Below are 22,717 nucleotides of genomic sequence, written 5' to 3' on the forward strand. Positions count from 1 at the left end.
TAACCAAGAGCCTGATCCAAAGCTATTGGGAAGTGTTTTCATCAGCTTCGGATCAGGCTTCAGTTTCACCTGCAAAATCTTTGCTTCAAAATGGTCAGATGCATACCCTTCAATTGCACCTTAGCCCATCTGTGAGAGCTACATCTACAAGCAACAAGACATAACCTAGAAACAACACAGTTCAACTCACAGATCAAGTTTCCAGCACTAGCAGCTGGAAAACACACATTTTATTTGTAAGCCAAGCCAATTTGATATGGAAGCTTTTGAGATACCACAGACCTGGGACTCCACAAGGTCTATTTTACAGTCACTTTGCAGAGTAGAAAACTAGGAATTGCCAGACTGGATAGACCCATCTCATCCAGTAACTTCTCTCTTACAACACAAGCATCAGATGCTTCAGAGAAAGTGGATCATTATGGAATAAACCTGCCCATAGAGGGAGGTTTGAGAGACACCAATAGACTTAGAGATGAATAGGAACATAATTATAAGTAAAGCACAATTGGCTGCATCTCTGGCTCATAGTTTGTTTAATGGTTTCACCAGCTAGATAAACCTTTACTTCTCTTGTGAAGCATAGCCGTAGACTATTTCTGTTCCCATATTTACTGGTTCTTGGGTACTGGAAGAATGGATGTGCGTATACACAGTGTAGTGTGGATCTTTGTAAATGAAATGTTACTGGATATGCCAGGCCTATAGGAACTATCATTACTTATTCATAAACAAAATAATTACTAATGAATAAACTTGGAGCCCAGTCCATTGGGATCCCCTTCACTGACCTCACTGAGTGTTGATTGTGTACTACAGAAATCAGTTTTGAAGCAAGTCATTGATTTTTTCAAGCAGTAAAACAGCAGCAGTACAGAAGTCAATTATTAATAAAAAAGGATATGAATGTATCAAAATTTTAATAGCTATTCTCCTAAGCAGATTAAAAGGAGTTAAAATGTACAAGGCAGGTGTGGCACTAAATCGGAAGAGTGTTTTCCCTCTGTTTAGTACTACAAAGGTCTGCAGAGAAAGAGAAAGAGAGAGAGAGAGAGAGAGTTAATGCATGAAAAATCAAAGTATGAAACATATGTACAGGAAAAAACAGGACAACTTTCAAGGCAAGAATTTAAAAGTCACACAAGAATTACATTTTCTGGTGTTTTTAAGAAGATCAGTGTTTAAGAAGTCCCCCACTCTTGGTAGAATGTGCATGCCAGAGTATCATTATTATTGGTATTATGGTACCATCTAGAGGCTGAACAAAGATCATAGCCCCTTGTGCTAAGCACTGTATAAACAGAAGAGCGAGTCCCTGGCCCTAAGAGTTTACAATCTAAACAGCCAAGACAGACAGAGTGGGAGAAAAGTTGTATTACTATCCCCACCTTACGAAGGGGGGACCAAGGCCCAGAGATGTTAAGTGACTTGCCCAAGGTCATATAGGAAGTCAGTAGCAGAGCCAGCAGCTGAACCCAGGCCTCAAGTCCGAGTTCAGCACCTTAACCTAAGACTATCCTTCATCTCAAATATGGCAGACACAGGATTTCATAGATCTGTGACTCCCTCCCAGTTCTGCTAATTACATTGCCACCCTGCATCAGTTTGTGGCAAGAGCACACTTCATCATCTGCAAAGGAGGAGGAAAAAGTGACATAAGCAGAAAAAAAATATATCCTGAAGCTCAACCCTGGCAGAACTGAGCAGAGCCAGGTGTCCAGCACAGACGTGCGTGCTGCTCCCTGAGAGCTCTGAGCATACTGCATAATGCTGCACACACCTGAGCCATGACTGTGTATTTCCATTACCTCCTCCTCCCCAGTTAGAAATGTAAAAATTTATAGGTAAGTACCAGGCAGGGTTTCTCTCCTTGCACTTATACAAGCTGTGTAATAAACTAGGTAAGTAAATACCCACTGGGCAAAACAGGTTTTTCCTACTCAGACCTCACCTCCCAAAATATAAACCATCCATTTCATCAACGGATCAGAGCCTGTGTGACCTCCCTCATCAGACAGACCCTGCATCCCACCAGAGAGAGAGCGAACCTGCACAGCCTCCCTAGTCAAACCGATCCTTCCCTCCCCCCCATGCCCCCACCAGAGAGTGCACGTGGTCTCCCTCATCAGACAGTCCACTCTCCCCCCACACATAGGGCCTCCCTTGTCAGACTGACTCCTCTCCTCCCCCTCACACATGACCACAACTCCAGGTGGGACGAGGGGGAATACCTTATTCCCCAAACTCTGCTCCCTTGAACAAAGCCCAACAGTTGACCTGACGACTACAGAAGCTATAAAAAATTACAATCCAGGCGCATCCAAGTATATAAAGCATGCCCCTCCCCTGTAAAGGGAAAAAAATCCCTCATGACGACTACTGACGATGCACCGCCCACCAATCCAGTGACTGTGGGTGAGAACATTCAGGAGCTACATTGCTTATCCCTTCCATCACAACAGGGGCCAGAGCAAGAGTGACAGGTTAAAAGGCAGCAATGTGATTACAGCCAGCATCAAGCAAGAACTGTCAGGACTCAGGGTCCCTTGTTTTACTCAATTCACAATTAACTATTGGCCACTCAAGAAAGTCTCTCTTGCACAAACAGCTAGGAAGGAACCAACTCCACAGCTAAAAGGCTTATAGAACGAGCAGTATATATAAAAGGGGGATTTTCCGATTAAATAAACACAAGGGTGGGGGGGGAAATCGGGTCACCTGTGGTAATGAGTTATGATAAACAGATAAACCACAATTAGCCCTCTTGTTGACACCTCAGCAGAGAAGCCAAGGATAGACAGCCAAGGAAACAGGGCTATGAGAAGATGGTGGTTCTGTTGGGCCGAAGTTCCCGCATGCTGGCTATGCTGTAGAGAGAACCTTTTACTGCCCCTGCCCATGCTTTAGCTCTTCTGTGCATGGAGGATTTCCATCACCACAGCTCTCGGTGCAGCACAAAAGCCATACAATTCCCCACCACCACCACGATCAAAAAATAAAAAGCTGAACTGTTTGAGCTGTACAACCTGCAGGAAGCCTTCATGCCTGCTGTTTACCGGCTTCATATCAAGGTTGCTTTACAAAGGTATCTGCAATGGAACATTCATATGGGATACACTGAATGCAACAGCCCCGTCCTCCAGAGGGCCCGTTAACGAGCCCAATTACAGAAAAGCCAGTGGACTCAACAGGATCCATGTTGAGTCTCCACAGCAGTGTAGTGCCTGCTTTCTCCCTCCACAGATGTGCTGAGTACTCATTGGCTATTGCTGTAGATCTGGGCCTAGATCAGGGGTGGGCAAACGACGGCCCACGAGCCATTTTAAGCTGGCCCTCGAGCTCCCGCTGGGGAGCGGGGTATGGGGCCACTCCATGCAGCTCCCAGAAGTAGTGGCATGGCGCCGCTCCAGCTGGGGAGCAGGGTCGGGGGCCGCTCCACACTGCTTCCGGAAGCAGTGGCATGGCCCCACTACAGCTCCTACGTATAGGGGCTGCCTGGGGCTCCGCTCTGGATGTCATCCCCGCCCCAAGTGCCGCCTCCGCAGCTCCCATTGGCTGGGAACCGCGGCCATTGGGAACTGCAGGGGCGGCACCTGCGGACAGGGCAGTGCGCAGAGACGCTTGGCCATGGCTCCGCGTAGGAGCCACAGTGGGGACATGGCCACTGCTTCTGGGAGCTGCTTGAGGTAAGCGCCACTCGGAGCCTGCACCCCTGACCTCTCCCCACGCCCCAACCCCCTGCCCCAGCCCTGATCCTCTTCTCTCCCTCCAAACCCCTCGATCCCAGCCCAGAGCACCCTCCTGCACCCCAAACCCCTCATCCCCAGTCCCACTCCAGAGCCCGCACCCCCAGCCGGAGCCCTAACCCCCCCAGCCTGGAGCCCCCTCCCACACCCTGAACTCATTTCTGGCCCCACCCTGGAGCCCGCACCCCCAACCAGAGCCCTCACCCCCTCACGAACTCCAACCCCAATTTTGTGAGCATTCATGGCCCGCCATATAATTTCTATCGCCAGATGTGGCCCTTGGGCCAAAAAGTTTGTCCACCTCCGGCCTAGATTTTTTTTTAAATGTTCAGTCTGAGTAATCTAAGGAGCAATATGGATTTCTCACACACACACACACTTTAACCAGACAACATTCCCTTTAGAGGCGGGTCAGCAAAGTGAAGAAGAAACCACTACATGTTATCTGCAAATGGAAGGCTACAGTTCTGCCTGAAAGCTCACAGCAGAGAGAGACTACAGAGCATCATTGGCCATTGGGTGCCTTTTTTGAAGGGATATTTTATTTTCTCCACCTTATTAAAATGCTCCTTCTTTCCCTTTGAGGGAAAAGAATTATTATCCATTTTACAGATGGGGAAAAAAGGTGAAGCACAGAGATGTAAAGTTACTGCCCAAAGCTACACCACAAGTCCATTGCAGATCCAGGATTAGAACTTCAGAATTCTTAACTCCCAACGCTTTGCTCATTATTCCAGACGTACTATGTCTCAATGTGTTATTGGGTTTGTAATGAGTTTCTGTATTGTCTGAGTAGTGGCATCTGCTCACTATAAAAGCGGCTGGCACATAGGACCCCAGGGCTTCTCCAGTGCTATGAGGTGGTGGGTGACTTCCAGCCCAAACGACCCTGAAGAGGTGAAGCTTAGAAAGGTGAACAGACAGGTCAATTCTGCAGTGACTGGTTCACTGTAAGACAGCAGTGGAAGGATTACTTGCACTGGATCAGTTAAATTGGAAGTAGGAAGTGTTCAAACTGCCACTAAACTAGTTTAACTCCAGATGATTCAGAGGTGCAGTTATGAATTCCATTGAGTTCAAAGTCCAGAAAGCCATCAATGAAGGAGTGTGTGCACACATGCGGCAACCACTAAAATAAGAAGAGAGTTAAACCAGTCCAACTTCTGTATGTTGACAACAAGATTATCATTGGCTTCAGCAGGAGTTGGGTAAGGCCCAGCATATGTGAACAATTTTACTCATACACTAGCACAAAGACCCTCCCCCCAAATACAAAAACTCTCCAGTCTAAACAGACTTGTTCACACCTACACTGGGAATCTGTGTGGGCAGTGACAATTATGAGCTGTCAAGATGTTGGAGCAGCAAAGAGTCCTATGGCACCTTATAGACTAACAGATGTTTTGGAGCACGAGCTTTCATGGGTGAATACCCACTTCTTCAGATGCAAGATGTTGGAGAGGTTCTTCCCCATTGTCCTGGAGCAGGTGAGACTATTCACAGTTGACAAGGCTCCAGGCCTAGGGGAATTGTATACTCAAATCCTGCAGGAAGTAGGACAGAGGAAAGCCATAAGGGTAAGGTTTACACAGAAAACTAGAAAGCTCCAATAATTAACAATGAAGAAAGGGAGGATCTTGCCAACTTCAAAAGAGAAGCTGCTAGTCTGACCTCAGTTGTGGGGGAGAGATATTGGAAGCACTGATTGGGAACAAGATTACAACACATTCAGAAATGTATAATTAAGTGAGGAGCAGTCCACAGGGACTCGCCAAGCAGAGGATCACACACCACATCCTTGCTAATATTCTTTTAAGTTGTTATTGCCTTGGTAGATAAGTGGAAGTGGAGGGAGGGGAGAAAAAAAGCAAGTGGATCATAATTTATTTGGATTTCAATGTCATTTGAAGCCACAGTGTGAGTGATTGAGTCACAAAGTCAGACTCCAGAAAGTATGGTGCAGTACTGAAAGGAGACAGAATTATTGAAACAGATGAACAACAGACTGAAGGAAAGGACATTAAGGATGTTTGCGAATGGATACAACTCCAGTGAGAGAGAGAAAACATAAGGTCTACAATGGATCAGTATGACTGACATAGGAATCACCATATCAAATCAGACCAAAAACCCATCTAATCCAGTATTTCATCTCTGACCGTGACCGATACTAAATGCTAAATTTACCTTATATGCACACGCTCCTGACTGAGGGAGATTATTTCCAAACCATTTAAATTTGCTTCTGTCTCGTAATTAAGCTGGGTGGCAGCAGATGAAGAATAGAGAAAAAAACAACTTCAAGGCACTTGGGCTTAGCATTACTGGTTAATAGGCTGTGCTGTTCACTGTACCAACAGTGAGTTGTACTCGACAGTGCAAGCCAAATACAAGCTAGAAATTACAGCCTAGAAGGAAGCACAGTACAATCCAGGGGAAGAAAGAAGAGGGAAATGTTTCCAAGAGATTGTTTATCAAGCAACATGTGGGGACCACATAAAACAGGGTTGTACAATTTAACTCAAGCTCAGCCTTGCCAAATCTGGATCGACGTTCCCCCAGTGTGCATCACTTACCAGATTGTTCTTCCAGCTCAGTAAAGTAACCGTGCACCAGTTTACACTGTCCCTGTCACAAGAAGGGACAGTTTGTTTGTTTCATTTAAACCTGCCTAAAGTAAAGTTAAGATTCTTCAGCAATCTCCCCAGGATTCTTGGATTACGTAGATTTCTCTCCCAGATGAACCACATGGCCCCTGCCCCTTGGCCTCAGACCACCTTGCAGTGCACCCAGGAAAGTACAGCTATTGTCCCTTGTCAAGTGTCCTTGGAGCCAGGTTAAACAGATGAACATTTTTAACCACTGGCAAGGAGCCCAAGCTGCAGAATTCGGATGTTCAGCTCCATGGTGGTTTAGTTCTGGCCTCTCCTTTAGAGAGTTTATTGTGCGTCATGATTCAAATGTACACAGCATTCTAATGGGGAACAATCTAGGATAACCCATCACCTGAAAAGTGGACAATCCAATACAAATAATGTAAAATATATCTATGGGCTGCAGACCACATACAAACCATCTCTGTGAGACTCACGTGTGTACAACTGGAGAGGTGAGTCTAGAACACTGGTCCTTCAATAGCAAAACACACTGGCCCCGCCCACCCTAGTGAAAGGAAGGGAACAGCCTGTATGCACTGAAAAGTTTAAACTCTAATGCACCATATCCTCTTACAGGCATCAGGAAAGGTTTCTTATGGTATATTACAGACCAAATGCAGCAGAACCCATGCATTAGAATGAAACTCATCCCCCACAGATGGCCAGCACAAGGCCTACAAATTGCCTAAAACCCCCTAACCACAATCTCTTCAGTATTTAACCCACCCTTTGGCCCAGCCCTTAGCCTCACAGAGCCCAACACAACAGAATCCACAAGAGCCCTCTGCCAAGACAGATGTTGTTTCCCAGCAAGAATTTCTCTTAAGAAATTATTAATGATCTGGATGATGGGATGAATTGCACCCTCAGCAAGTTCGCAGATTACACTAAGGTGGGGGGAGAGTTAGATACACTGGAGGGTAGGGATAGAGTCCAGAGTGATCCAGACAAATTGGAGGATTGGGCCAGAAGAAATCTGATGAGGTTCAACAAGGACAAGTGCAGAGTCCTGCACTTAGGAAGGAAGAATCCCATGCACTGCTACAGGCTGGGGACCGACTGGCTAAGCAGCAGTTCTGCAGAAAAGGACCTGGGGATTACAGTGGACGAGAAGCTGGATATGAGTCAGCAGTGTGCCCTTGTTGCCAAGAAGGCCAATGGCATATTGGGCTGTATTAGGAGGAGCATTGCCAGCAGGTTGAGGGAAGGATTATTCTCCTCTATTTGGCACTGGTGAGGCCACACCTGGAGTAGTGTCCAGTTTTGGTCCCCCCACTACAGAAGGGATGTAGACAAATTGGAGAGAGTCCAGCGGAGGGCAACGAAAATGATTAGGGGGCTGGGGCACATGACTTACGAGGAGAGGCTGAGGGAACTGGGGTTATTTAGTTTGCAGAAGAGAAGAATGAGGGGAGATTTGATAACAGCCTTCAATTACCTGAAGGGGGGTTCCAAAGAGGATGGAGCTCGGCTGTTCTCAGTGGTGGCAGATGACAGAACAAGGAGCAATGCTCTCAAGTTGCAGTGGGGGAGGTTTAGGTTGGATATTAGGAAAAACTATTTCCCTAGGAAGGTGGTGAAGCACTAGAATGGGTTACCTAGGGAAGTGGTGGAATCGCCATCCTTAGAGGTTTTTAAGGCCCGGCTTGACAAAGCTCCGACTGGGATGATTTAGTTGGTGTTGGTCCTGCTTTGAGCAGTGGATTGGACTAGATGACTTGCTGAGGTCTCTTCCAACCCTGATATTCTATGATTCTAATTTGCCATTTCACTAGTGCAATAAAATATTTTAGCTCCTTTGGCTAAATTAGACCATAGAGCAATAAACTAGTTAAAAGGAAAAAACAAAATTGGATTGTGGTTTAGTCCCCAGGGGGAAAACATCCGTTAGCACAACAGCTAATGAACGTGCATCTCCCAGCAAAAGGCACTTTAAAAGTACCTTGGATGACTCTTGAACAAATCACAGCATTGAGCATTAATAAATGGCTTGTCCTAGCATATCAGAGTTCTGAAAGGCCATTTTCCCCCATTTTTAAGTAGCAGAGGGAGGGCTCAAGTTGGGAGATACAGCCCCACCCCTAAGCTGAGAACCGACCCACCACACTACAGTCAACTTTACAGGAGAGTTTTACACCATTCTCTTGTCTTTTCTTACTGTCACCAGTGAGGGCCCCTGTATGGGAGACCTGTCACAAAAAGTTCACAGCCAGCAGAGAGGCAATAGGGCAGGCATTACAATCTACAGGCTGCATGCCATTGACAGTAATTCTATCCATTGCCAGATATGCCTAGCTTGCAAAGGCCCATCCCATTCAGCTGCAATCTGATAGACTTATTCTTCCATCAAGCCCTTCGATGTTCTACACCCCCCATCCTAACCTCTTCAACAAAATCCAGTGCATTTCAATACACAGCCAAGTGTTGGTACTGGGTTCTCATCAGCACAGGGCTTCTAACATAACATTTAACCATTGCCATACTGAAACCTTTTAAGCAGTGTAAAGTGCTCAGATAGGATGTTTGATGAGGGCCATGTAAGAGATTGGATAATAGATACATTGTGTTTTTTGTTTGTGGCTCTCAAAAGTGCTTTAAAGATGTGGCTAAATTTTATTATCTCCCCTTTTACAGATGGGGAAACTGAGCCACAAAGACAATAGGACTCACCCAAGCACAGCAAGGCAGTAGGGTTGCCATCTGTCCAGGTTTTTCCCAGAATGGTCCCTTTTTTGAGGTAACAGATTGGCCAGGATAGAAAGAGTGCTCAGCACAAACTGCCAGCTGTCCAGTTTTAGGGCCTCAGGATCCTCCTCCTGGATGTCCCAGTTTTTGTTTTATTTCAGACATGGCAACCTTATAAGGCAGGGCCAGAACCCAAACTATTATTTATATGGTGCCATAGCTGTGCATGCTGCTTTATGGACTGTGGTCCCAGAACCAAAAAACTTATGATTGCATTAATATAAAAAAAGAGGCCTGCTTCAACACTGGCTTGCATCTTGTGCAATCATTTACAGCAGTGTAAAATGCTACCTAATTAGAATCACTTTGTATTGATGGAAATGACTGTACAAGGTGCACAGCACGAGATCCAGGCATCAGCTTTCTCAGCTCCCCACCTGTACCTTATCCAGCAAGCCACATTGTTTCAGCCAGGGCTCTTGCTGCTAAGGCCTTTGGAACCCAGCAGGACTAATTTGGAATCAACTCAGCACTTTACCTAAACTCCCTTTGTGACTTCCATTTTGGGGGACCTGAAAGCTCTGGATCTAAACCATACACACTCCATACTTGCTTTGCTCTCCATCCTAAAGAAACAGCAAGTGCCAGCTTTACTCCCGGGAGATTCTCGCTGATAAGGCAGATGACGTTACCATCACTCGGCTGGGGTATAACGAGGTTTCCAGTCAAGCAGGTTTTTAAGCTTCCTCTTGCATGCACTCACGCACAGACTCTATTGCCAACTCCAAGTCTCCCACCTTCCAACAATGGGAAGGGCCCAACATGTGGCCACAGTCACTTCAGTTCCAAAATACAGGCCTTCACTACTTGAGCTTATGGAAATCTCCTTTTGTTAATAACTGTAGCAGGTCGTGGTCTTCCTACTTGCCCTCTCTACCACACACATAGTCCTCTAACTCTTGCTGGGTAACCATGTAACTCAGTAACCATGTAACTCGATTCCCCCAGCCCCCCAATCAAGAACGTCCCAACACAATGCAGTAATTTGGGTGTAAATGTACATTTTCTTTTCAACAGGATTGATCCAGCCAGGGTTGATTTGTATCTGCTAACCTGAGGTGGGTATTTTTAGCAGGAGGCAAGTGAGTTTCTTAGTTTAGTTTTTGCGCTTGTATTTATTTTGTGAACCCCTCAACTACAAAACCTGGATTGAAAAACGGAAAAAAGCCACAAAGGTGGGAGGGGCAGTATTATGGGTTTCACTACTCACCACTGGCACACCTTTGTGGCTCACCTGAGGATTAGCTCACCACTCCTCTGGCACCCCCTCCTTCAGTCGCTTGTCCTGTTTGTCTCTCTCTCTTTCCAGACTCAGGGTGCTCCCTCTTCGTGTCTTGGCCTTCCAGCCAGGTCACTATAGTCATCCCCTTCCAGGGTATCGAAATCCCATTGGATGACTCTCCCAGCAGTCTTCTACTCCACTGCCCAGTCTGTACTACTTCCCCAGTGGCTGGTAGAGGAACCCAGGCCTGCCCCCTGCTCTACGTTCCAGCCCAGGGACCCTACAACCAGTAGCCAAGTCTGCATCAATAATAATGAACCCTGGTCACTGGGGAGTCTACACTTATGATTCCAGGTGCCCTACTGTAATTTACTAGCTCTAACAGGGAGCCTGGTGAACTTTTAGGTAAGTCTCCACATGGTGCAGTGAGTAGGGTGAAGGAAAGAAAAGCCAAAGTGTTTGGTAATTTAAAAACTAGTCTGAATTTTTTTTTTTAATAGTGCTGACTTCTTAGAACGTATCCATTTCAAAATGGCTGCATGTACTTAAAGTGGTTTCTGGTTCCGTTCCAAAAAACATCTTTAGGACCATTTCAGCCATAATACTCATTGCCTCAAGACCTGCAGAGGTGAAGTTCAGAGACAAGAATCATCTGGAGAAAGGCATTTTGCACAGAGGTACCTTACAGAAGAACTGACTGCCCAAGTAGAGCTCCAACAACCTCAGCTGTTCATTTTTTGAGGTTTAAAAGGAACCATCCATTTTAATTATTTTATGTTTGGGATGGAAACTATATTATATGGGGGGAAATTGGACATTTCTGATTTAAAAAGAATGATACTATAGGAACAGGTTTCATTAGAAAACATTAATTGTTTTAAAATAACTTATTTAGCAATTTGCAGTACAGCCCATGATAGGTGTTATATTACAGTGTACAGATAAGATTAATAAGATGGTAAAAAATAATTCCAGTTACATGCAGGTTTAAATTACTTTACTCTTATGTAGGTTTTAAACTAAGCACGCCTAGGATGGACTACAAAAGCAGGACAAGCGCAGGCGGACAGGATTTAGGGGAGAAAGAAAGGTTTAATGAAGAGTGTGGAGAACTCATGGAACTGCATTCCCACGGTTAACAATAGAGCGGTTGGCCTTAATGTCAAGTTTTACCAAGAGTGAGTGATAAGGGCTGTCCTTCTGGTGGCAAAGCCTGTGTAAGTATTTCTACCACATCTGTATTCAAAAAAGTCTATCAAGAGGAATTTTGACACCCTACAGGCTGGGGAAGGATACAGTAAGTGAACAGAAAATGCAAGAGTCTTTTGAGGCTTTTGACACAGTCCCACATGGCATTCTCATAAGCAAACTAGGGGAATATGGTCCAGATGAAGTTACTATAAGATGAGTGCATAATTGGTTGAAAGACCATACTCAGGCAGTAGTTATCAATGGCTCACTATCAGCTTGGGAGGATGTATCTAGTGAGATTCAGCAAGGATCTGTCCTAGGTCTGTTAATGAAAATGTTGAGTAGTACCAACCTGGATAATGGAGTGGGGAGTACACTTATAAAATCTGCACATGACACCACCCTGGGAGATTTAGGTTAGATATTAAGAAAAACTTTCTAACCTGAAGGATAGTTAAGCACTAGAATAGGCTTCCAAGGGAGGCTGTGGAATCCCTATCACTGGAGGTTTTTCTGAACAGGCTAGACAAACAACTGTCAGGGATGATCTAGGTTTACTTGGCCCTGCCTCTTGAAGTCCCTTCCAGCCCTACATTTCTACAAAGAGTTCTTTTAAAGACTTTTTTGGCTCTGAATGATGTGGTTCCTGTATACATCAGACAGCTCATTTTCCAGGCACACCATTCATCCCTTTGTTCCTCGGTAGCTCATTGTTTAGCACGAAAAGGGTTAAGGACAAAGCTTCTGCCACATTTTGTGCTTCTTCTAAACTTATTTAGAGCACAGGGTTGGGGGGGGGGGCTTTGGAGGGGGAGCTGAGGAGAGGGGGAGGAACTCGTGGAATTTTTAGAATTATTTTGCTTTTCAAAGAAATGCTTCTCTAGAGAGATTTTAAGACAATAAAAGCAATATTGAGTAACAGCAGCCCAGGAGACCTGGGTTCAGTTCCTGGCTCTGCCACATTTGCCTTGTGTAACCCTGCATACGGTACTTCATCTGTCTGGAGCTCAATTCCCACATCTGTAAAACATGGATGACAACCCTTCCTTTGTCCCACCCGCTGCCTTGTCTATTGACATCAACAAGGTGGCACTGTCTCTTATCATGTATGTACAGTGCCCAGCACTAGGAGGCCCTGATCTCAGCTGGGGGCTTCTAGGTACTACTGCAATAGTAGGAATAGAATTGTTATATGAACAATAATGTCTCATGAACAGCTATATAAAAGGCAAACATTGCAGATATGACCTCGTCTCCCATCAGCCCCATTCCCAAAGCAGGCTGGGAAGAAGCGATCAGCCTAGGTTAACTGGGCACCAGTCTCCCTCCCTCTGCTGTGATTATGAGAAGATAGTGATTACTGGTCCAGGACCTGGATTCTGCTTCCCCAATTAAAGTGCGTCAGACAGAGAGACCCAGGGGAAACACATTAAACACAACAGCCCTGGGAAGGGATGTTTCTTTGGAAACTCAGGGGGACCAGCCCAAACCTTATGCTTCATACATCTCCCCATCTGAATGTTTCACTGCATCCCCTGCAAGGCATGGAGAGCCCAGCAGTAGCACCTCAAGTCTTTTCTGCCATCACCAGCATGGAGAGACATTGCTTAGAAATTCAAAGAGCTCATGGGAGGAGGGTCCTTGAAGCACATGCTGCCGGTGGACAGGCCTCGCTGACTCATCTCACATATCCCTTCACTACCTCCCGGTTTCATACACTCACTCATGGTGAGTTTTGGGCAGGACAGCATCATTCCAACAGGGCATGTGAATTGATGCAGATGCAAATCACTTTAGTAGTCCATGCACACAAGCAAGATCCTCAGGTGCACACCTGCAAGTCACAGGTGACCTTAGCCGATACATTAGGTTTTGCCACCTGACTCTCATGGGCTGGGCTTCACAGTTCCTGAGCACCCACAACTTCTGCTGACATCAATCTACATAGATTCATATATGGTCCCCCCATCCTGATAGTACCAAAGTATTTAAAAATAGAAAGGACATTACCAGGGTCTGTATTTCTTTTCTTCATTCCCAGCCAGTGACCTACAAGGTCCACAGCTCCTTAGAGCCAAGCCATGATCATCATGCTCAGTTTTAAAAAAACACCCATGTGTAAGGGGACTGTTGCCCCCTTACTAACATTCAGTGGGGTGTTTTGGTTGGCTAGCTCCCAGCACTAAAAGGGGAAGGGTCGATGGCAAATCAGGAGCCTGAGACTGACAGTCCCCAGGAACAATGGGGAAAGGCCAATGCTCCAGATCAGCCTGATTGACAGGCTAATCAGAGGGTCAGGAGGCCAGGGAGGTCCCGTCCTCCGTGTGAGCTGGAATTGCCTGGGTCAGACTGAGTGGGGCCGAGCTAAGGAGAAAGCAGGGGCCCAAGCTGAGCTGGAGAGCAGAACCGTGCTGGGACCAGAGGCGCAGCCACAGAGCCAGAGACACAGCCAAGGGAGAGCAGATCCTGTGCTAGGAGCAGAGCTGCAGCCACAGAGCCAGAGACGCAGCCCAGGGAGAGCAGATCCTGTGCTGGGAGCAGAGACGCAGCCACAGAGCCAGAGACGCAGCCCAGGGAGAGCAGATCATGTGCTGGGAGCAGAGCTGCAGCCACAGAGCCAGAGACGCAGCCCAGGGAGAGCAGATCCTGTGCTGGGAGCAGAGCTACAGCCACAGAGCCAGGTGTGGTGAGCAAGTGGGGCCAGCCAAGGGGGGACCTTGGGCAAAGGGCCCAGCACAGAAAGACACCCCCAGACAAGGGCCCTTGCAGGCCAGACCGGGAGGGGGACCTTAACCTGACGGGGGGCTAACGCTGGGAAGAAGGGTCCCACCACTCAAAGCCCGGAGGTGTGTGGCCACCACCATTGCAAGTGTCCAACCCGCAGCATACCTGCAGCACAGCCAGGGCCTGAGACGGAAATCTGGGACCTACAAGGAACAGACTGTGAAGTGCCCTGATGTCCAGAGGCACTGTTTGTGATGTTCCCTGCCACAAAGCAGGGTGATGTGTTTTCCTTTAACCTTTCCCATTTTTCCTTATTCTTTTCTTTAGATTAATTGTTAATTAAACAACTTGTATTTGTTTTAAATTGTATGGAATAATCAGTGGGTCAGGGAGGTGCCCAGTGCAGAGAGAGTACCCCGGAGTGGGGACACCCTAGCCCCTGTTCTAGGTGACCACAGCAGGGTTGGGGGTTGAGCCCCCCAGGAATCCTGGGCCCAGCCTTGTTGGGGTTACGAGGACTCTGCCAGACAGGAGAGTGGAAGGGGAGCCCTCAAGGGCAGGGAGGCCTCTGGGTAAAGGGAGTGGGAGCGAGGACTCAGATCCTTTCGCTAGCCCACTTCACCGGGGTAGTGCAGAAGCCAGGAAAGTTCCCCACAATAGCGGGACCATTCCCCCGCTTACACATGGAATGTGTGAATACAGTGGACAACATGGCCTCCAAAAGAGCCATCATGTGATAAGAACTCTCCTACCAAACTTGATGGGTAAAGATTGCATAAATAAAACACAACCAACCACTCATTCAAATTATAGCTAAATGCCTCCAAAGTTTGCATTGGAGAAGGGGCATGTGAGAGGGGCAAATAAAAAAAAAAAAAAAAAAGAGAGACAGAGAGAGAGAGAGACCCACAGACCCTGTTAACAGGATAAGTTTTCCAGAATCTGAACTCACTCCCATTATCCCATTATTCACTGAGAGGTCTTAGACCTGGGCTCAACTCAGACTCTGAGGTTTTGCAACTTAGGCCCCTTTTCAGCAAGATACTTCAGCACATGCTTAACATTAACCTTCTGAGTAGACATATCGACTTGAATAGGGCCAGGACTTCACCCACTCACTTCAGTGGGACTACTCAGTTCACACGCTGGCTTCCTCCGGGCCCCGGGGGTGTTCAACCCGCCACTCTGCCCCAGGCCCCACCCCTGCCCCGCCTCTTTCTGTCCCCGCTCTACCCCCGCCTCGCCTCTTCCCAGGGAAGCTGACCATGGCATGCAGGAGGCTCTGGGAGGGAGGATGAGGAGTTGATCGGCGGGGCCACCGGTGGGTGGCGCTGGGAAGGAGAGGGAGGTGGACTGGCTGCCAGTCGGTGCTAAGCACCCAATAATTTTTTTCTGTGGGTGCTCCAGCCCTGGAGCATGCATGGAGTTGGTGCCTATGACTCAGTTACTTAGGCATGTATTGAAGTACCTTGCTGAACTGGGACCTTGAAAAGCAACTGTGAGTTCACAAAATCTCACCCCTCGTATAATTTTAAGCCATGTTTTTCCACACACCCTCCCCAGGGTCGCATTTTTCTAGCTTAAAGGGAAGCCCAAGTTATGTATTAGGTAGGGCCACCCAGAGAAGCTCAGAAGACACGAAGTGGGCCTATCCATAGCAGGTAGATCATTTTTTCCTTTACAATCTTTCGGTTTCCCTTCTCTGATTCTCTGCCTCCTTCCCTGCGGTGCTTCTGAGTGTGTTCCATGTTGCCCACGTTCTGCTCCAGTGGAGGATGGAGAAGAAAGGGCACCAGGGACAATGCAAATTAATGGCCTGGTGCCTCCTCTCATGGTAGAGATAACCATATGCATTATTATAACATCTCTCTTCCAATGATCTTCAAACTCTTCACAAAAAGAGTCATTACTTCTCACTTGGAATCGCAGATGATCACCACAAAGAAAACATGTTTTAATAATCTTTTAAGGTGGGAAATGTTAATTTTTTTTATCTGAAAAGGCAGCTTTGAAATAACTTTTTGTCTGGTGGGACTTTAAAAAAAAACAAACTTTGTCTGTGGGACGCTCTAGAGTCTTTGGCTATTTGAAGAAATGATACACATCTCAATCTGATACATGCTGAAGTGGATGCAAACCAGAAGAGCCACAAAATAGGCTGTTCTAGTATTTATGGGAAGAGAGAGCGGTTCTTTGTACAGAGCAATAAGCAGGAGGTCAGCTGGCCTGTAAAAGCTTGTCACGGATATCGAGAACCTTCCCCTCCAACATCTGCAGCTGTTCCCGTTGCAAAAAGAGTTCACATTCTCTGCACGGCGTGTATGCGGAGTTTGCAGAAACTCTGCATGTGGCTATGCACAGAAATCCCAGGTTATGACAGGTTTCAGAGTAGCAGCCGTGTTAGTCTGTATCCGCAAAAAGAACAGGAGTACTTGTGGCACCTTAGAGACTAACCAATTTATTTGAGCATAAGCTTTCGTGGGCTACATCCCATTTCTTTGGATGCAGGTTATGACAGAACATCTCCAGATTTACTTCCAGACAAAAAGTTATTTCAAAGCTGCCTTTTCAGATAAAAAAAATTAACATTTCCCACCTTAAAAGATTATTAAAACATGTTTTCTTTGTGGTGATCATCTGCGATTCCTTCCTCTGGGGAAGTACTTGGACAGCTTGCAAGGTTTTTCCCAAAGCTCTGAAGGGTGGAAGTCCACATCACACTTTCACTCACTACTCCACAATTCCAATGCATCCCTTCCCCACCTCTATCTCACTTGAAGACCTAGAATCAGTTCTCTGTTGGCCTGCACCCTGTGCAGTCATTCATGCCAGTGAAAAGTTGGTACAAAATGCTCCCATTCTTCAGGTTTTTAGTAGCATTTTTACCCACTTTGCCCAGACTAAATGACTGCACTAGGCCCAGGGAATAATGAACAGGGCCCCTAAGATGCTTCCACATCTCCACACTTTCCACACCAAACCTGTTTGACAGAAGCCTCTCTTCACTCCACCACTTGGGAGGAAAACCTGGATTATGTATTTTAAGGCTTCTTCCCGCACCACAGAATGAGGTTACACTGTGTATTTGGAATATAAAAATCCAATCAGCTGGAAATATTTCCCAAGGATTATGCACATCTTACTTACACACCTGCTGGAGCAGAACCCTCAGGAAGATTTTGTAAGGGCTGCATCTACACTTACAGATTTAGTGCCTGGCTCTCAGCACCACTGCAGCTACATCGGTGCTAGCACTGATGCAAGCACTAGTGTGGAGAGGACCTAGATATTCCCAGTACCATATTCTTCTCTGCACTAGTGCGTGTATTGTTATTAGCAATTGAGGCACAGAAGCAAGCATTAAACTTGCTATTGTAGATGCAAGACAAATTACGAGCTGTATCAAATTTTTAAGGGCCAAATCCAGTTGACCGTACTCATGTGAGTAGTGTGCTAATGTTCACAGGACCACTCACATGAGTCAGGTAAGAAAGATCTGACACTAAGACAAAAGCTATAAAATATTTGTTAAGTAGCTCATAATAAGTTATTGATTTTACATGACAGTCAATTGATCACCCCAAACTTGTGTAAAATCACTGACCAATATTTATCTCTAGCAGTTGCGATATAAACAGTCAAACTTCCATCTTCCCAAGTGAAACCAGAATCCCAACCTGCATCTTTCCAGTAGATTTACCCAGTTTATCCAAACTCTGACCTCCATGTAAGAAAGTCACAGAAATCAGAGATAGAAAAGATGCTTGGTATTATATTATCTAGTCCCCCATGCAAGCCAATGGCAATGCTCCCCTTCACTGAACAGGATAGTTCACTGCTGCAGGGATGCTGGAATAATTTATATAGTGGGGGTGCTGAGAGCCACTGAACCAAACTGTAAACCCTGTATATGATGCAAACCACATCAAACCAGGGGGTGTGGCAGCACTCCTAGTGCCAGCACCTATGCACTGCTGTACAGTTACTAACTTACTGCCCAGTTATCAACCACTTCCCTTTGGAGACTATTCCATTTCCTAATAGAGAGAGTTCACCATCAGGAAGCACCTCCTGATTTATAACCCACATTTTTCCCATTCTTACTTTCATCCCTATGACTCCTACTTGTTTTTTTTTAAATCAACCTAAAGAATTCCTTCTCTTCTTCTTGGGTGTCACAATTCTGCCCCACCATTCCATTCAGATCAAAGGTTGACTGTATCCCATACAAATAACTAAACCTATCCCCAAGGGAAAAAGTCTCTTCCGCCACCATTTGCAGACCCATCTTTAATCGAGACAACACAGCTTTCTGCATGAATTCTACTGTCCTGCGTTAGGGTAGCAGCTGCCATTGGATTAACTGCAGTAACAACTCACATTGCTTTGAAATCTGTAAGGTACCAACATCATCCCATGTGTGAGTTTTCAGAGTCACCTGAGAAGCAGACCACTCACCAAATATTATATCCATAGATTTTAAAGGGCAGAAAGGACAATTAGGACCAGCTAGTCTGACTTTCTGCATAACACAGGCCACAGAGTTTCATCTAGTAATTCGTGCATCAAGCCTATGTCATGTAACTAATCTAAAGCATATATTTTAGAGAAGACATTAATCTTGATTTAAAGACTTGAAGTGATGGAAAGTCCACCAGATCCCTAGATAATTTGTTCCAATGGTTAATTATCCTCACTGTTAAAAAGCTGCACTTTATTTCCAGCCTGAATTCATCTAGCTTCATTGGATCTCGTTCTCCGTTGTCTGCTAGATTAAAGAGCCCTCTGTCAGAAACCTCCCCATATAGGTACTTACAGACTGTGATCAAGTCACCTCTTAACCTTCTCTTTGAGAAGATGGATAACTGTTCTGAAGCTTCATGAAGGACAAAAGCGATGTTGGTTAAACACAAGGACAAAACAGTAAGTTTAAAAAACCACAAGCCTGGCATAAACATTCCATTCCCCCTCACCCCCATTACCAAGCACTGTTGGAAGCACAAGGTGGCTCCCATCACCCAAACCTGCAATTCCCTAAGAAAAAGGTGATTTTAGTAACATCTCTCCTGCAGACTCACTTTCTGGGTCAAATAATAAGGGTCAAAGTCCTCCAGTGGTACAGCAACCAGACCTTTCGGGATGTCCCCATAGATGAAAGGCAGATTTTTCCCTGCCTCCAGGTCACTGTTCGGTTTTGGTTTGCTGTCGTCGTCGTCATCCCGATGGCTGCTGTCTTGCTTTGGACGCTTCTTCTTTTCCTCTGCAATGCGCTTCTCAATGTTAGCCAGAGACTCTGGGGTGAAAGGTTTAAAACTATCAGGGCCTGGTGGTGCGAGCAGCTGCGCTGCCATCTTTTCATCCTGCAGCAGCTTCTTTAGTTATGTTGCACCCAGGACAGGTCAACTCTGCATGGAATAAAACAGCACAAACAAAATAAATAGTAAGTCGCTGCACTAGAGATGGACAAGTACATTTCATGGGGAACCAATGATGATTCATTTTGGCCTTGATCCCGAAAGCCCTTGCCCAGCAGGATTTACAAGGCTGATGCACTCCGATGCAAGTGAAAGCTACGAGTAGGAGCAAATCAGGTCAGGCACTCTGTCTCAGTCTGCAGCATGTCAGACCCCTCATTCACAAGTGCACAGGGGCAGAAAATGGTGGTGGGAAACTGGACAGGTCTAAAGACAGGTAGGTTTAAGCATGTTCCTCATCATGCTAACAAGGTACTTAGCTAAGTGCACCCCTCTATATCTTCACTCATGAGTCTAAGCAGGAGTAAATTGGGGCCAGCTTTTCAAAAGCGCAGCTTGTTGGGTGCACGTTGGGTGCTCAGCTCTTTTGAAAGCCTGGCCCTCAGGCCCAATTTGATACTACTGAAATTAATGAAAAGTTTCCCTATTGATTTCAGTGGGCATTGGATTAGGCCCTTAGGGAGTACTCAGCAATGCTCATTAACACAGGATCGAGTTCTCCTACACTCCTCAACATGCTCATTACTTCTTATTGTGTATTTATTTGTGCAACACTCCACACCTCTGCTGTGCAAGATCAACTCTTATAAACCCTTTAATTACACACACTCAATTAATGGGCTTTTGGGGAAAAATATGGTCATGTATGCCCCCCAAATTAAGTTTTTTGTTTTCAAAAAAAAAGGACTTTACAAAATATAATAGTAATTAAAAAAAAAAACATGCAGATGTTTAGACAAAAACATCCCCACTGCACCATTTTCAGCCCAAACATCGCAGCTTTGTGCCAGTGCATGAGAACAAGAAAAGTGAAGCAGATTAAGTACAGAAGCACAACTGACTAAGGCCTCCAAACCCTCAAGCTGCTATGGTGGGCAGCAAACCCTTTGCACCCACACAGAGCCCCAGTAGACCTGCTCACAGCAGCTTGTAGGATCAGGGTCTAATCAAGTTCCCCTGTGCAAAGCCAAATGAGTTGTGGAAAAAACCAAACAAATCAGCACCAATGGTTTTTTTAAAAAGTGTTTAGGATGACTATTAAATTTAATTTGTGAAATAACTACAAAAATATACCACAAGGGCATTGGTGAAGTTTGTCAGATGGATTTGCCATGAGATACAATTCTGTATTCAGTAGGTTTTGCACTGTCCCCACAAACAGAGTGCCTATAAGGTATTAAATGCACTCAAATTTAAAAGCAAACAAATAAAAGGGGGCAGTTAGAAAATCATTTTGTCTGGATCCAGCACTCCTGGAAAACCCCTGAAGTTTTACACCTTTTGCCAATCCTTTGTTTGAGATTGAGCAATAGGAATGTGTTGCAATTCTGAGATAAGGGGAGGATGTCATGGATTCCAGCTTTTCACACTTGGGAAGAAGAGGGCAGAGGAATTCTAGAAACCTTGCACTGATGCAACAGCACTGCAGCATTGCAGGTTGGAATACAACAGAGCATAGACACTGCTTGGTACTTAAGGGAGGGAACCTGAATACTGAAGGGGCATAGTGTTTCAGGAGGAAAGACAAAATTGTCACTTGATGTCGGACACAGATTTACATATGAAAGTCGTGCGCACTATGGTTTGTACATTTAAAGACAACGGATTGCCCAGGTAAAGACAGAGACCTTGTTACCCAAAGACGCGCGCGCACAGAGTTTTTTTTTTACAGTAGGTATTTAATGCCAGGGACTTCTGAATAAAGAATGACTTTCATGTTCCTTGAAATCAATGATTGCTCTACGGCCGAATCATTATGATTCAGCTATTCCAGCATGAAGTCAGTGACAGACAGCCTGCGCAGTCCTCGGCTTTGAAGATGTACCGGGAATAACTTCATCCTGGCAAGATTCCCTCAAGTCCAATGAGGTCATCAAGATGGTGGAACATACTTATTCATAAAGGGCAAGCTGGAGCATTTTGTGTCCAGCCCTGAGCAAGGTCCACTCTCACAATGCCCCCTCAGAGGTTTCTGCCAGGGAAAGTGAGTGTCGTAGGGGTGGGAGATGCAGGGGGGTGGAGAAGAAGGGGAATGGTATACTCAGATAAAGCCCTTTTCAGGGTGGAGCATAATCCTGGCTGGTGAGACATGGCTCCAGGTAGTTCCCACCCCTCCCTGCCAGGAGCATATGCCACACAGTCCTTGTGCTCCCCCAGCAGTTGGATGCAGGTAGCTAGACCAGGAGGGGATGGGAAATCCTTAACACCCCACACCCTCCTCTCACACACGCTGCCCTGCACAGCCACACAAAGTTGATACTCTAATATTTAACTCAGTTTCCTACTTTGATAGTGTTGTCACTTACAGAAACAATCCAACCTAGAATGTGTACAACCAATTATGGGTTCTCTGATCACGGTGATTTTACCAACTAGTTACAGCTGGAGGTAACATCATTTCCTGAGTAAATTACAACATCTGATTCTCTGACAGCTCCTGATTTTTACCTCAAAATATAATTTTATTTGTATGACTGAAGTTGCCAGCTCTTGTGTTATTTGGTGTATACCTTAAAGCTCCAGCTCCTGATGTCCTGTGATTACATGAGAATCTCAGTTTTCATCTAAAAAAAAGTTAGTTTCTAGCCCTCTGGTTGTGAAAAAAAGCTTGAAAATGTAAAATGTGAAGGCTCAAAAAACAGAAGGCAAATAAAGAACCCCGTATGTATTAATTTTGAAAATCTCATGAAGTTAAGCTAATCTCATGCTTCTAATATGCTTGAGGCTGGAAAAATCAAGTCAAGTGAAAAGTGAGAGGCCAGATATGAGCCTTCATATGTTCTTAAAACCTCTGTTACAATCCCACACCCACCCTGCCTCCCACCATACTCAGCAACACCAGCTTTTAACTCCCTCCTCGCAAACGTAATGGGAACAAAAACTAACTTGGCTGTCTTACTTAATGCAATTGTTTTTTTTTGCGCAATGGGCTTTAGTGCGTGGACCTAGAATGATATT

General features: G+C 45.6%; 1 protein-coding gene across 6 annotated transcripts in view; it reads right to left on the reverse strand.

Moving 5' to 3' along the window:
* Positions 1-19,636, reverse strand: part of SCN8A (sodium voltage-gated channel alpha subunit 8) — a 94,528-nt gene extending 74,892 nt beyond the window's left edge. For 5 of the 6 annotated variants that reach the window (XM_065419193.1, XM_065419188.1, XM_065419190.1 and 2 more), the window contains exons 1-2: positions 19,364-19,636; positions 905-1,023 (exon numbers count right to left, since the gene is read on the reverse strand). In XM_065419193.1, coding sequence (XP_065275265.1) covers positions 905-1,023; positions 19,364-19,636 — 392 coding nt within the window. The remainder of the gene's footprint in view (positions 1-904; positions 1,024-19,363) is intronic. The other variant, XM_065419192.1, reaches the window with a different exon arrangement.
* Between the last annotated feature and the right edge of the window lie 3,081 nt (positions 19,637-22,717).

This window comes from Emys orbicularis, chromosome 19, assembly GCF_028017835.1.
Source record: "Emys orbicularis isolate rEmyOrb1 chromosome 19, rEmyOrb1.hap1, whole genome shotgun sequence".
Classification (NCBI taxonomy): Eukaryota; Metazoa; Chordata; order Testudines; family Emydidae; genus Emys; species Emys orbicularis.